The 15,611-nt window shown below is 35.5% G+C and overlaps 1 protein-coding gene across 1 annotated transcript in view; it reads left to right on the top strand.

Moving 5' to 3' along the window:
- Positions 1-15,611, top strand: part of LOC106067831 (fibrocystin-L-like) — a 119,775-nt gene that overhangs the window by 43,288 nt on the left and 60,876 nt on the right. The window contains exons 20-33 of the mRNA XM_056037704.1: positions 2,597-2,724; positions 3,328-3,491; positions 4,613-4,767; positions 7,716-7,839; positions 8,486-8,646; positions 9,679-9,913; positions 10,561-10,821; positions 11,719-11,843; positions 11,990-12,137; positions 12,581-12,767; positions 13,364-13,611; positions 13,748-13,933; positions 14,060-14,230; positions 14,372-14,601. Of these exons, the coding sequence (XP_055893679.1) occupies positions 2,597-2,724; positions 3,328-3,491; positions 4,613-4,767; positions 7,716-7,839; positions 8,486-8,646; positions 9,679-9,913; positions 10,561-10,821; positions 11,719-11,843; positions 11,990-12,137; positions 12,581-12,767; positions 13,364-13,611; positions 13,748-13,933; positions 14,060-14,230; positions 14,372-14,601 (2,523 nt within the window). The remainder of the gene's footprint in view (positions 1-2,596; positions 2,725-3,327; positions 3,492-4,612; positions 4,768-7,715; positions 7,840-8,485; positions 8,647-9,678; positions 9,914-10,560; positions 10,822-11,718; positions 11,844-11,989; positions 12,138-12,580; positions 12,768-13,363; positions 13,612-13,747; positions 13,934-14,059; positions 14,231-14,371; positions 14,602-15,611) is intronic.

Below are 15,611 nucleotides of genomic sequence, written 5' to 3'. Positions count from 1 at the left end.
CTAGCCATGAAAGGAACGACGAATGGACGCGACGTGTTTCAAGAACTGGAAGCTTGTATTGACAAGTCTGGGCTACCGTGGGAAAAACTTGTTTCAGCGGCTACGGACGATGCACCAGCAATGTGTTCAGAGAAGGTTGTTGGATTATTGGTAGAGAAACGGAATCAGCTCAGCTTGGCGGGACCTTTTGCAGCCATACACTGCATTCTGCACCAAGAAGCACTATGTGGCAAAAGTCTACAAATGAAGAACGTGATGGATGTTGTCGTGAAGACGGTGAACTTCGTACGTGCACGGGGTCTCAACCACAGACAGTTTGTGTCATTTCTAGCTGATTTAGAAGCGGAATACCGAGAGTTGCTGTATCATACGGAAGTCAGATTGTTGAGTGGTGGAAAAGTGCTGAAGAGATTTTTTGAACTGAGACGGGAAATAGCATTGCTCATGACAATGAAAGACAGAGACATACCTCAGCTCAGTGACAAAGCAGCTGATTACCGTGATGTTTGATTCATTCAGATGCAAGCTGACTTTGTGGGCCACTCAGCTGGCAGATGGAAACTTGGCTCATTTCTCTTTTCTACAGAGCATAACGGTTGAACCACAGTGCCTGAAAGACTACGTAGACATCCTCTCCAGACTACTTGAAGATTTTGAACACCACTTTCAGCAATTCACTGCTCTCGAACCACAGTTTTTCCTTGTTGCCACTCCGTTCGCAGTTGACGTGAAAAACGTTCCAGAGGAAGTCCAGATGGACCTGCAGTGTGACACTGTTCTGAAGCAAAAATACGCTGATGTTGGCGTTCCAGATTTCTACCAGTTTCATCTCAGAGAGAAGTTTCCAAACTTATTTTGCGCAGCTGCTAGAATTCTAGCGATGTTTGGGGGTACGTACGTTTGAGAACAGTTTTTCTCCAGAATGAAGATCAACAAAACAGCATTACGATCAAGACTGACTGATGAGCATCTCAGAGCAACCTTGCGGCCTAACGTGATGGTCTGGTCTCTGCCAGAGTGGACAGAAACATGAGTGACGAGCCATCTGCAGTAGGCCTAGTCATTCTAGTTTTTTTTTTTTTTTTGGGAACTACAGTTTCTGCTTTTTTTATTAGTGGCAGAGGCAACGTCAACTTATTTTAGTAAACTAAACTGCCTGTGCATGTATAAACTACACTAAATGTAATTAATAATTATATAAAAACTTTTTTTTAGCATTTAACTGCAGTGACAGTAGTGTTTGTAAAATTTAATGAAAAAACATTCTCTTTTCGTGGTGTGGCCCGCTGACTTGTTGTTACTTTCCACTGTGGCCCACATGCTGATATGAGTTTGAGACCCCTGCTTTAAATATTATGACACTGCGATGTAATCTTGCTATTCTTGTTGTTATTTAAGTTAGTGACCCTGTTGGATGCATTCCATTCAGATTAACTCTTTCCGTGTGGGATTACTCTCAGGGAGTAACCTGGGTTATATATTACTAAGTTATATATTTATTAAGTACATTATCTCATGTCATGATGTCAAATCCCCGGCCCCCGAAATCCCTAGATACGCCACTGGTATGATGCGAAGATAGCTTGACCTCAATACATCACTGAGATCTTGGACTAGAAGTGGAAGACGTCCCAACGATCATGGACTCTAAGATACACATATTTTGTTCATTCCATGAGCAAGACATTTAAAGTAGAACATATTTTGTTCACAAACTGAAACATGACAAACTTTCATAGAGTAGATAAGTAATGGGGCTGGATGTGACAAAATATGTAGGTCACAGTGCCACGTGAAATGCTGCATTATTCAATAATCTTCGTACTCAAAGAAAACCTTATTATAATTAGATATATATTAAGTAAAGGGAAATACGCTTTTGGTGTAGCATACTTGGATACACTAATGAATCGCATATTCTAAGTTATGCAAGGCATACTTTCCAATACCTATACTGTCAGGCACCACAATCCAATTCTACATTTGCTGGTTACCCTTGTTAACAACGTTACTTAATCCTTTGAATTGTGTTTTTCTATCGATGCTCCAATCGAAGCTTACAGTACATTTTGGTCTTGCTTTTGATTATGTGTTAGGTGATCTGAATTGCTCATTTTCAAATATAGCATAAGAAAATAAATAGATTTATATAACAATAGGCTACATTTGTTATCATGCACGCACATATACACATCTGAGACCAAAAGAAAATCCGCTGCCGATGACAGACGCAGATGGCGACAAGAAAATTTTAATCGACCCCCGGCGGACAATGGTTTTGCTTGCTCTAGAGTGGCAAATTATGTAGGTCACAGCTGTCTGCTAACAGTGCCACCTCGGCTCAGTTTTATTGGACTCTAGTTTTAATGGTACGACCCGTGACTAGCATATGAGAAACTTGCAGGACAGCCAAAACAGACAACAGTTTTCAGTCCTTTGTTTGTAAAAGACGACTTCAAACAGAAGATTTTAACATTGTCCCATTAAAACTTTCGACTGGGTTGACAGCACGCTGCCGGAATGTGACACAAACACTTGTAATATAAGACTTTCAGGAAACAATAGTTATAGAGTCTCATTTTTTTTTATCCATAAGATGTGCTTCGCCTACAAAGGGTCAGGGATGATTGAGTTGGTCAAAGTACAGTATGGCTTCAACGATGTCAACTCTCAGATCAAAACGATTTTTGCAACTTTTCATGTTTCGAATGACACACCAGATGAGTATGTATAGAGCAAATCAAATTTCACCTTTTTATCAAAATTGTTTTTAACCAAAAAATAAAATAATTTGCGACGTAGTTAAAGTATGATATTTAGAACTTCAACCCACACAACACAATATTGTGATAGGCCTATCTAGATCTAAGCCTACTTTAAAATATATACACATTCGGTGATATGGGATTAAATTACTATGGCTAATTGATTGCCTTCTTATATAAAAGTGTGGGTTTAATCTGCCACCTCCGATGTCTAGTGAAACTATTTTGTTGGCGAAATTCTACCCTAAGCTAAAACATTACCAATAAAGACAACAATTTCTGAGGACCAAACCATGTATCTATTGTTGGCTATTGAGCAAACTTTGTTCTGAAAAAGTCATATTATTGAAATATTCGATAATATTTGAGTGTATCACCACAAAGCATATTTGATCAACTTGCGTTTAAAAAAAAAAGATTACTATTTAATAACAAGAAAAATTCAAGTCAAGATATGAGTCTATAAATAAATTAGATCCCACTTCTCTTGTTCACTAATAGGTCTTGAATGTGATGTAAAATACTTCGTTCTTAAACTGAATGTCTCTTCTGTCCTGTTCAGATGGAGCTATTGGTGTGAGGATGTTGTTGGTTTGTTTAAATCAGTTGTGGCTAAAGGATTTGCTCCTAGGATATTAAATGTCTGGATATCCACAAAGAATGCTGCAGACCTGTACGTTGATGAGGTGTTGTTTACCAAAAACTCGGTGCTGGAAACAATTGCTGGTCAGTGACACATTTATTATAGATTATTGATTTTACAAGTCTCGGAATTTTTTAAGAAGCCACAATTGCGGAACACGGTAAAAATGTCGGAACAAAGCATATATGTGGTGGGTTTGGCACAGAAGAACTAAATAAAATGACGAAGGCAACTCGTAGGCCGATTTCTATCAGTTTATTACACACTAAAGACCTGCACAAAGGCAAACATAAAACATTATTACATATGGGCATAAACTAAACATAATGGGTCTCAATGGTTAGACCAAGTTGTACACATAACGAAAACACGTGGTGTAGAACAAGGCACGAAAGGGAAATGGAGATAAAGTAGGTCCAGTAACGTACAGACACTACAGTGACAAGAGATGTCAGTAGAATGGGCAGTGTCCACGTTGTTCTGCCTTTTTACGCGCGCACACAAGACGCCATCTAGGGGGAAAAGTCACGTGGATATCGGGATGGTCGGTGTGGCCTGAACAAGTAGGCCTATCAACTCCACTACATATATAAAGCACACATTTTATTAGCCTTATATAATACTTGAACTCCTTCCTTTACAGTTGTTATTTATTAAAGCTTAAGACACCCATTGTTACTGTTATGTTCTTAACCTCTTCTTTAATTGTAATTGACGTCACACTACCCCAATTTTTCTTATAAGGTGTTATTTTCCACTATTCTTTAATTCTTTTTTGTAATATTATTATATGATATTTGATATTATGATTGTATCCCTACCGCCCCCCCCCTGGATCCGCCTGTGCTGTGAAATCTACTCTATAAATAGTTTCGGTTAACGCATGCCTCTTTCGGGCACAAAGCCTGAGGTAAGGCACCCCCATGCTCTACTCTTGAACCCTCCCCTCCTCAGACGCTTTGCTCTATTTTGATGTTTTTTTTTTCATATTATTGTTTAGTTTTACTTTCCCTTATTCTGTAGGGTAAATATTATGTCCGAAAATCCTTATGGTCGGAAAAGAAATTACAGGCGGGAATAAAAGCAGTATCAAATCCCAGACGATTAAGTTGATTGATTGGCTAGTTGTTCTCTAGCCTATAGGCTATGCCCTGAAGTTCGTTATATGGAGACCAAGTGTAAATATTAGAACATTAATTGACAGGTAACTTCAAATTGTTGCGAATGTCTCAGGCCCGGCTTAATGGAACCTTCATTGATGCCGTCACTGTTCAAGGGAACTTCCCATCATTTAACATTATATTAAAACCTCATCACTGTGGCCAAAACATTCCTCTCTTGGGGGTCGCATATGCCTCAGTAAGTACATATTACATACATTGTATATGATTTAGTCCATCTCCGTGTTCATATACTTCTTAAATATCTAGAGCATTTTTTTAGACATCGACTAGGCATAAAATGGCATGGGCGTAGCCAGAGGGGGGAGTTTGGGGTTCACCCCCCCCCCCCGAAATGAAATCCTCCCCCCCCCCGGCGGGGGGATCGGAATTTAGTGACTGATTTTTTTGCTTTGATTTTGTTTATTTTAGGTGAGATTTTAATACTAAACCATCACTTGCCCTAGCACATCAAAGGAGGTTTTGAGTTTAAAACCCTCTACCAGGGTTTTTTTGAGTTTAAAACCCCTACCAGGGGGGGGGGTTTGAGTTTAAAACCCCCCTACTAAGGGGGTTCGAGTTTAAAACCCCCTACCAGGGGGGTTTGAGTTTAAAACCCCCCTACCAGGGGTTCTCGCAGTTAATTTCTCCTTTTCTATAACATAAAACCAAAAAAAAAATGCAAACGACAATCCCCCAAATTTCACGAGCACAGTTAAGGAAGATTTTGATTTTTAAACCCCCTCCAAAATTTACGATAAACTCCCCTCTTTAATATAAAAAAATAAAATTACACACTCAAAATTCTATGAGCGTAGCCAAAGGGGTTTTGATTTAACCCCCACCCCCTCTTCAGTAGGGTTTGAAGCTAAAAAATACCTCTTCAATACCCGGTATAAAAAAACGCAAATTACGCACTCAAAATGTTATGAGCATAGCTAAATGGGTTTTGACTCATTTTGAATTTAAACCCACGTTCAGCGGGGTTTGAAGCTAAAAAATACCTCTTCAATATGAAAAAAAAACCACTTAATTATGCACTCAAAATGTTATGAGCGTAGCTAATTGGGTTTTGACACAATTTTGAGTTTAACCCCCCCCCCCCCTTTCCTTCGGCGGAGTTTGAAGGTAAAAAAATACCTCTTTAATATTATATTGAGTGTATTCAAAGGGGTTTGGAATTTAAACTCCCCTCCAGTGGAGATTAAAGCTAAAAAATACGTCTTCAATATAAAAAAAAAAAAAATTACACACTCAGAAATCTTTGAGCGTAGCCAAATGGGTTTTGAGTGTAAACCCCCCGCAAGAGGGGTTTGAAGCTAAAAAAATACATTTTCAATGTAAGAAAAAAGCAAATTACGCACTCAAAATGCTATGAGCGTTGCCAAAAGGAGTATGAGTTTAAACCCCCCTTCAGAGTGGTTTGACGCTAAAATTATTTGACCGTAGCCAAGACAATTGGGGGTTTTGAGTTTAAATCCCTCTCCTACAGATAGCTTTTTTTAAATTTTAAAACCTCTCCAGATGGTTTTGAGTTTAAAATCCCCCTACAGAGCGTTTTGAGGTGGAAAACCTCTATCTTCAATATTATTCTTAAGCAAACTACAGATACTAAATTCTATGACCGTAGCTAAATGGGGATTTGAATAAAAAAAACAACATAACTCCAGAGATTTTTTAGCTTAAAACCTCCAACAGATGATTTTGACAATAAAACTTCACTTTTCGATATAAAATCTATAGCAAACTACAGTCACCTAATTCCAAGAGCGTATTCAAGAGAGGTTATACATTTCTATCAGTGGCGGGGCTCAATTAATAAAGTGCAGTGAATAGTCATCTGCCGAAATTGAAAAACACTTAATGTGGCTCAACAAAGATGGCTAAGACAGATTTTAGAAGTCAGTTATAGAGATCGGGTGTAAATCAAGGAAATCCTATGCCGCACTGGGAGTCGACCCCTTAGTAAGATTGTGACAGAACGTCGCATGAGGTTGCGGGACATGTATCCGACAAAATGAATTAGGCATAAGAAGAGTTGCGATGACATCCTAGTAGAACTTAGCGCCACACATTCATGGAGGTCCTCAGAGCAGGTGGGAAGAGGCTTCAGACATTAGGCCTACCAGTGACAGATTTTTGTGGAAACAGCTTGACGGCGAATGCGCCAAACGGCGCGGGAGGGTCTAAGTCAGTAAGAATAGCACATTAGGTTTTTGAAATAAAACTTTTTAATAGCAGGAAAATGCACTGTAGATACCTCAGAATATGCATTTTGTTGGCTATCATTATCAGAAATAGTGTTTGTCGGCGGGGCTGGCATTGGCGGGGGGTCTACAATTTTGCCACTAACTCAAGGAAAAACCTATTCTAAGGCACAATAAACGTCTTCCGAAAGAATGATGGGTCAGAATGTAATAAAGATTATATATATATACACACACATACATACATTCATATAAATATTTTTTTCGGGGGGGGGGGGGGGAGAAAAAAAAATCCCCCCCCCCCCGAAAAAAATCCTGGCTACGCCCATGTAAAATGGATTTCTCTTTTTTGTTCTCATTTTCTAAACACTTATCATTCTTAATAGTTCGCATTGAAAGCTTACGATACATGTGTGACAATTATTCCTGATAGTAGGCCTATTATTTAGTGTGCACGTATTATCTATAATGGGTAACTGACATTTGAAGATTAGTTGAAAGAAAACGTTGAATTTTTGTTGAGATGGTCTTTTCGATTTCTTGATACATTTTTTGTGTGTGTATCCTTCAATATATAGGCTAAGCATTGTCTTGAATATTAAGTATGATTAGGCTAAGTATAGCCTCTGGCTATTAGATATTAATTTTTGTTGGTAGACGGATAGACAGTGGCGTGTCAAGATTCTCGTGGCCCGGGTTCAAGAATATCTGGATACCCCTCATATCTGGATACCCCCTTCCCTCAAGAAACTAAGTGTCGAAAAAAACAAATCTTGTAATGTTCCTTGGGGGCCCCTATTAGGCTCATTAACCAAGGTAGCTACACCACTTCGGAAAGGTTTAATTTATTTATATTGATTTATTAAATTTTTGTTTAGATTAGATCAATGTATGGGTGGCAAAAAAAAACAAACAAAAAAAAAACGAAATTCTATTTCAGTTCCAAGATAATGCGTATGTCGTCACAAATGAAGGCTCACTTACAATCAAAATTACGAGCTCAGTTAAAGCCTCTCCACCTATTGAAGGAACCTTTAGTATTCGTTTCAAGGGAGAAGATTCAGGTAAAACTTAATCAATCTTTTGTTGTAAGATGGGTGTTACTACTACGGGTGAGCCTGCAACTATACTAACTAATCCTACTAACGCATACATCTGTAGGCCTATATTATTTATTCATATTATTATATATCTATACCACATCTCTTGCTAAATACCTGTCGATATTATAGAAATGATAATCGTGATCCATATCTTTTAAAGATTGTGGTCAGTGGATCAGTAGGAATGATTCAATGAGTTGAGTAGGCCTGCCCTATCTAGTATCTTAGTTAAAGTATCTAAAAAGATTTAAATAGCAAATAATAGGTAAATTACTAAATACTTAGGTACACGCGCAGGACCTAATCATCTTTTTTTTTTTAAGTAACGTCTATATTTTATAAGATAAGAAGATAAATAAGATACATAGAATACTTAGATGGATGATGAGGTTTCAGCGGTCACATTTAAGGAAAAAAATAAAATTGGTGCTCATTACAGACATTAGGCATTGGTTCTGCTTTAGACTTTTATTTAGAGCTGGTTGGATCTTTTACTTTTAAGGCAGATGGAGTCATATAATAAATACATTTAGTTTCTAGTGTAAATTTCAACTCATTTTAAACTTGTTCTACTGTATACATACATGATTTGTTACATTTCCCACAGGCCCTATTGCAATTGACTCAAGTGTACGACCTGACAATCTATACAGTGCACTTAGCTCTATGTCTATTGGTGTTAGCAAAGTTGAAGCATTAGGTATTTGTTCCTACAGAAAGTTTGTAGTGACTATGATATCTTTACTTGGTAACCAACCAGTCATGGAGGTATGTTGATTTCCAAAGTATGCTATCTAATTCTATTTTATATGAAAAAAAAAGAATCCTGAATTATGATTAAAATAGGATTTCTACTTCGTGGTTCTACACCTGTAAGAATCTCAAAGCCTTGACATTTTGAGATGATTTTAAGTTTGTATCAATTAGAAAAAAAATGTTGTTAGTATGCAATTGCTGATATCATTTAGCTGTTCAATGAATTTTATTGAATCAACATTTGTTTCATAATCTCAGATTAGGTAACTAATAGTTTGGGGACAACAAACTGAACCATTTCTCTAGTCAGTGGTTTAAAATGTGTGTTGCCTGAGCAGTGATTATAAGCCTTTAATTTCTCTGAGGCTGGGTCTTTTTTTTTTAATTAAGAGATGAATTAGTTCAGTCAATCACCTAAAGGTCTGCTATTCCAATTAAAAAGTCATGTGTCTTGTCTAGAACTCACATTAAGATATTTGGATTGGATTTTTAATAAATTCCCCCACAAGATTTTCTGTGTGTGTGATTTAAAACTTTGCTTTTACCCAGTGACTTTGCCTGATTTCTTATTGAAAGGGTATTTCAGCTTTCATATAGCTGCAGTGAAAATGGCCTTGAAATGGAACAAGAATATCCTAACAGGAAAAGACCAACTGGCTCATGACTTTGGGAGATGTATCATTACTCTCTGGTCTCTAACTCTTGGTGAAGGGGTTCATCTAGCCTAGAGAAAAAAATCCTCCTTGCTCAACCACATAAGAGGCTGTCCAAAGAGTAGTACCCTAAAATGACAGTTTTCCCATAGAATATGGTGCTTATGTATATACAAAGGTATTTCCCAAGTTTTTTTACCTTTGAGCTTCGTGACGCATGTAAGGTTAGCAGAAAAGTGCATAGCTGAGAGGCAATACTGTGATAAAATGATGTGACCCAATCAAGAATGATCCCAATCATAGAGTTTGAGTTATTCGTTTGCTATGTAGATGCTCGTTTTTTAGGCTTAGCATTTGTTGCATTATTTTTTTCTTTTTATTTGTTTTCTAGATAGATAGTAGTCACCTGACAGGTCTAAATGTGTTATGTAATGTAAAAACAATCAAAGATGGAGGTCTCAGGTTTGAACCAATCACAGGAGATTTTTTGCGTTCCTATCATACTACACCCCAAGTATTTGCATTGATCAATAATGTGCCTACAAAATGTGCAGCCACTAGTTCATGCACATTTGAATGGGAGCCTGCTAGCACACCAAGCATTACAGAAATACAGCCAACTTCAGGTTGAACCTTAATGAACCTTTTCTTTTTTTTACAAATTGTACTTTTTAATTACAAAAATATATAAAAAAAATAAATTAAATGATAAGGTATTTTGTGTATAATTTAAGATCTCTCATTTATGGTTATAAAATAAAGAATTTTTGAGTATATAAATCATAATTAAATATAGATATAATTGAAACTTCAATAAAATTTCTAGAAAATCATTTCAGCTTATTGCCACAAAGAAACTTTTATATGTTTTATGGCTTTCCTTTAAATATCTTTCGTCTTTCGGATATAATTTTTAAACAATGCCTTAATATATTCAATATCTAAATTTATCTTGAAGTTGTAAAGCAAAATACTTTTTTTTTATAGTGGGCGCCCTCTGCATTATAGAAAAAAAAAGGAAAATTCTACTTTCAGGCTTCACTGACCGGAGGTCAGGAGAAGAGAGTACCTAATTTGTTTTGTTTTTTACCAGCACAAGGACCAAATACCTTTATTTTCCCTAACAGAGGTTAAGCTTTGGAACATACTACTATACTGTCTCTAATAGATTGTAGCTCAACATATTCAACTTAGAAACCCAGGGCTTTATATTTCGTCTCAAGCTTAAAATGACCTTTTAACAGAGTTTTATCTTTTACATTCTTTTTATCAGGTAGTCCGGGAACTTTCCTTGAAATTATAGGCACTGGTTTTGATGTGATAGCAAGCAATAATGAGGTGCAGGTTGGCAATTCAACATGTTCCATGCAAACATCAACTGAATCTAAAATAACCTGTGTTGTAGGGAGTGGTTCTGCTGGTAGTGTTCAAGTCAGTGTTTCAGTCAAAGGGAAAGGCCTTGCCATTAGACCAGCTCTATTCACATACACAGAAACTATCCTGTCCATGTTACCCTTATCTGGTAGTGCTGGAGGTAAATGTACTTTATGAGGGAATTTTTTTTTTTATATAGTCACTAGATGGAGTAGCACTACAATACTATTGTTGCAAGACTGCATTCTCAGTTTATTGGTTTTACATGTTTTGGATGTTCCTTCAAATTTTAAGATATTATAATATATGGTGGAGGATGGCGGCAGGCTGAGTTCAAACCTGGGACCCTCAAGATGAGGTAGGGGTAAAATAAAAAATCATGTCACTGATAAAAATGATAGCACATAAAAAAACATGTATGAAGCTAGCCCTTTTTTGTTTTGTTTTTTCATGCTGAAAAATTGTCATTTACTTAAAAGGTTTTTGTTGAATATTTTTCTCATTTCTGTTATTCTGTATAAATAATTACACCAATCTAAAATACTTTTAAATTTAGAAGTGACAGTATTTATTTTATTTAGCTAACTTATAATGCTAAACCAGCAAAGATGTAATTACTAATACTTTAATAAGTGTATTAGTGATGGTAAGTAGCACCATGTGTTACTGGTATATTAAGCGATGGTAAGTAACACTAGATGACATTTCTAATGGTCTTACCTCTCTAAGCTTGATTTTAATTAATGTCCTAGTTATACTCCATTAAAAAGATTTTTTTTTACTTTTCCCATAATTTCTCTATAAAGATGATTCTTTATTAATGATATTCTATTGTTAGGATATCTACCTGATCATGTGATTGTCATCACAATCCTGCCCAATACCATCTCTTGTCATCCTGCAGGAGGTTTGGGTTGAGACATAACTACTTTCATATCTGAACGAATGTCCAAAACATATAGATCTAAGATCTTTATAGATTTAGTATCAAGAATGTTAAAAACATTTAGATTGACATTTTTGTAAGAATGGTAACACCCTTGTGTTTCTTACTTAGGTGGTACATTGTTAACAATTACTGGCAATGGCTTCATTAACAGTGACGAAATAAAAATTGATGGTAATGAATGTACGATTCAAAGTCTGTCAGCAACACAAGTTACATGTAGGACTCCCTCTCCCGTAAGTTGAATTTTATCAATTTTCTCTTGCTCAAAGTCAAAATTTTGATAATTATCTCAACTATAAGGTTCTTCTTGCAACTTTAAATTGTTAAGTAGCTTGGTGTTAGTGTTTACTTTTGTATCAGTTGAACTGTTTCTTTGTAGAATTCTTTCCCTGAAACTTCTAAATCAGTGAATGTAGAATTAGTGTCAGCCAGCAACACAAGAGTCATTGGTAGTTTTACTTACAACCCAGATGTTTCCTTTACTCCAACAGTTTCATCCATTTCCACATTTGAAACAACTACCTGGGGTAAATATATTCATTTGCCAAAGTATTATATACTCTCTTCATTTTTGTACAAGATCAATTTGTATTGATTCTTAAAAAATATTATAAGATTAGGCACATTGTTGTTCATTCTAAACTATTTATATCTCACAGCCTAAGAACAGTAATTTTATAGGTATTCTTAAATTTCTTTTATATTCTTTGCATGGTTTAAATTAATCAAGCCACACAGAAGGCATAATTGATTTATTTTGATTTTAAAACTAACAGTATCACCCTAATATCACTCTAATAAAAGTGGAAAGTTGAATGAAAATATAAAATAAAACTGACCTAGCTATTATTCATACAAATTCTAAAGACTGGTGTTATTGGGTTGAAAATCATTTGATTGTGTTTAAACGAAAAATTTGATTAGATTACATTTTTTTTTTAAATATTGACACATGCTGTTATACTTGTAGGTAAAAAACGTTTTACTATCAGTGGTAAAGGTTTTGGAAATATTGAGATGCCAGTCATGATTGGCAACATCAGATCAACTATTTTAAGTTACTATGACACTGCAATTGTTGCTATCTTACCATCACTTCCAGAGAACACATACAAACTTATTATTGATGTTGCTGAAAAAGGCTATGCTGATCTACGGTTAGTGGTAAAATAATAAAATAAAGCACTATTTGTAATTTATACAACCAGTTTGGACAACTAGATTTTGAACTTAATTTTGAGGATTTAAAATATTTCCCCCCCCCCTTCTTTACAATGGTAATTACCTTCACCAGAAAGAATTTAAAAAAAATCTCTTCCATTACCAGGACTCTTAAAACGCTTTGTTAAGTTCTTTCTATTCCTCTCCTACTGATGTTATTCCATTATATGTAGTCCCTTTGCAACTTCTAATGTGACTAAAGAGGCCATACTTGATACACAGCTGTGGTCACAGGTTGTGCATCTGTAAATATCAAGCACTGTTGCATTTTCACACTTCTTTCTACTTCTGGTGTTGATCTGCAATCCAGGACCCTTCATTTTTGCTTGCTCTCCATGTGACTCTTTTTCCTAACTGTTAGTGTCGATTTTGAAAAAGATTTTTTCAAGTTTGCTTACATGAGTATACCTTAAAAGTAGGTATCAGCCACTCTCCTACCTCCTATCGGGCAATATTATATTGATAATTACAACAGATTATTTTTTTTTTTTTATCAAAATGGTTTTTGAGTGTTCTTTTTGTATTTGAGCAGAAAATACAGCATCCCTGACATCAAGTACACTTTTAATGTGTTGAGTCTGAGTCCAAACTTTGGTTCACTGTATGGTGGCACAGATCTTGTCATTACTGGCAATGGCTTTAGTTTAAATAGCTCACAGATGTCTGTTGCTGTTGGAACACATCAGTGTAACATCATAGACCTGACAGACACATCTATCAAATGTAGAATTGAAGACACTGGAAAGTATCATACTGTCTCAGCTACTGGGATACACAAACGTATGTCTATAATTCATTTTTCTGTCTTTAATTTAAACATATGTTTTAATCAAGCATGTTATCACTAATATCTTAATGTTGTTTCCTGTAGACTACTAAAGAATTGTTTTAATTTATTTATTTTCTTATTCAACAGTTTTAGGTTATGGGTACGCCTGGGATAAAGATCCTATCACAATCCAAGTAGGTGACTATATTACATGGACCTGGCAGACACCTCAGTATGTCTCTGATATAGCTTACAGTATTCAGCAGACTGCCACTGCATTTGATGCAGAATCTCTGCCAGATGGATTCTCTTCTGGAAACAAGTCTCGTAGAGGTTACACATCTTTTTAAACACTAGTATGATATAAACATAGAAAAAGTTTTTAAATTATTACTAGACATTTGTAAAGCACAGTTTGAAACCTAAGATCATTTTATTTCTTGATACATTTTTGTTCAGGCACATTCACCCATCAATTCACTGCAGCTGGAACTTATTATTACTGGACAGGCTACATGGATAATAATCAAACTATTTACTTTAGAGGCAAAGTTACAGTTTCTGAACTTCAATCTTATTCTGCTGAGCTTTCTGTTCAAGTGTTAGGAGTTGAAGCCAAATACACTAACAGTAGGTCATTATTTTTTTTTTAGTTGAAAATAAATGTACTTGAGTGAAATCAATTTATTATAGATGAAGCTTATTTTGTAGAACTAAATCAATGACTAACATTTCTGTTAATATCGCACACAACTATGTTATTGTCTACAGATAAAGTTGATCAAAGTGGAAGTGCTTCAGAACAAAATGAAAACACAGTTTGTAAAGATTCCACATCCTTGACAGACTCCTGTCTTCATGGCATTACCTTAATGCTCTCTCCAAATAAGTTTTATTTTCACTTTTTCAAATGTTTTTCTCCTTTCTTTGTGTCCACTAGCAATAATAATGGATCATTTTCAGATGTTATTGCAATAACAGGAAGTGGCTTTGGAGAGAGTGTAAGATATTATTTAATTATCCCAATAGTAAGTCTTTAAAAAAAAACAGCCTCTTTATCCAGCGGCAACAATAAGATACAAAGTGACTTGAGATAATTAATAAGATTTTTTCAATGTAATAATTTGTTGACAAAGTTTGTTATCACACATGGATGCTACTTGTTTTATGACATATTTCAATTATGATTAATATTATTTAAGATTTAATTATTAATGGTGTTTAGGCTCAGAAGGATAGTTTAGCTTCTTCTGCTCAATATATATAATGATTAAATTCCTATGTGCATACTATCAAGCAATACTGTTGCTTGTAAACTTTTGAAAAAAAAAAAAATTACAAATTCTTTGACATGACCTAGGATGTGAAACAATATGTATTGTTAAAAGAAAAGGACTATTCAGTCAATCTTTAAAGAATTTATTCAGAATATGACTGGACATGTTGCACTTCAACAAGGTCACTGCAAACATTGATTTTGGCATTGGGACTTTATTTCCCTCAAGTATTAAATAGTTTCTTTGAATTCCCTGGTCGTCCAATCAATCAAATATTTGACTGCAAGTTGATCAAAAATTACATTGTAATCTATGTTTTAATATTAGCAGTTCAGCTCGTCCTGCTCTCTTAAAGGTAAAATCCAACAGATGTGAAAATATCAATAGTGAAAACCTAATTAATCTAATTACATAGCTAAAAAGTGCTAAATATCCTGCCTCTGCTTTATCTATCTTGAAAAACCCATGGCTTGGTACATGTATAATGAACCAGATGAATGATTCAAGGGAAAAACAATTTTATCAAAAGAGCCATCCTGGTTTATGATACTAGCAAGATGAAGGTGTTGATAATGGAATAAGGTGGGAAGTAGTGGGTAAGCAGGACAATGGCTCAAAAAACAAGCCTGCAAGTTACTAGCAGTGGTTGAAAATTGGAACATATCTCAATGACCCTTTTTAGTAGCTGGGGCCAGCATGTTATGATAGCATGTGTAATAAAGGAACATTCTTCA

The sequence above is a fragment of the Biomphalaria glabrata genome, chromosome 1, assembly GCF_947242115.1.
Source record: "Biomphalaria glabrata chromosome 1, xgBioGlab47.1, whole genome shotgun sequence".
Classification (NCBI taxonomy): Eukaryota; Metazoa; Mollusca; class Gastropoda; family Planorbidae; genus Biomphalaria; species Biomphalaria glabrata.
The sequence above is the reverse complement of the archived record's forward strand: the minus strand, read 5'-3'. Positions and strand labels throughout refer to the sequence as shown.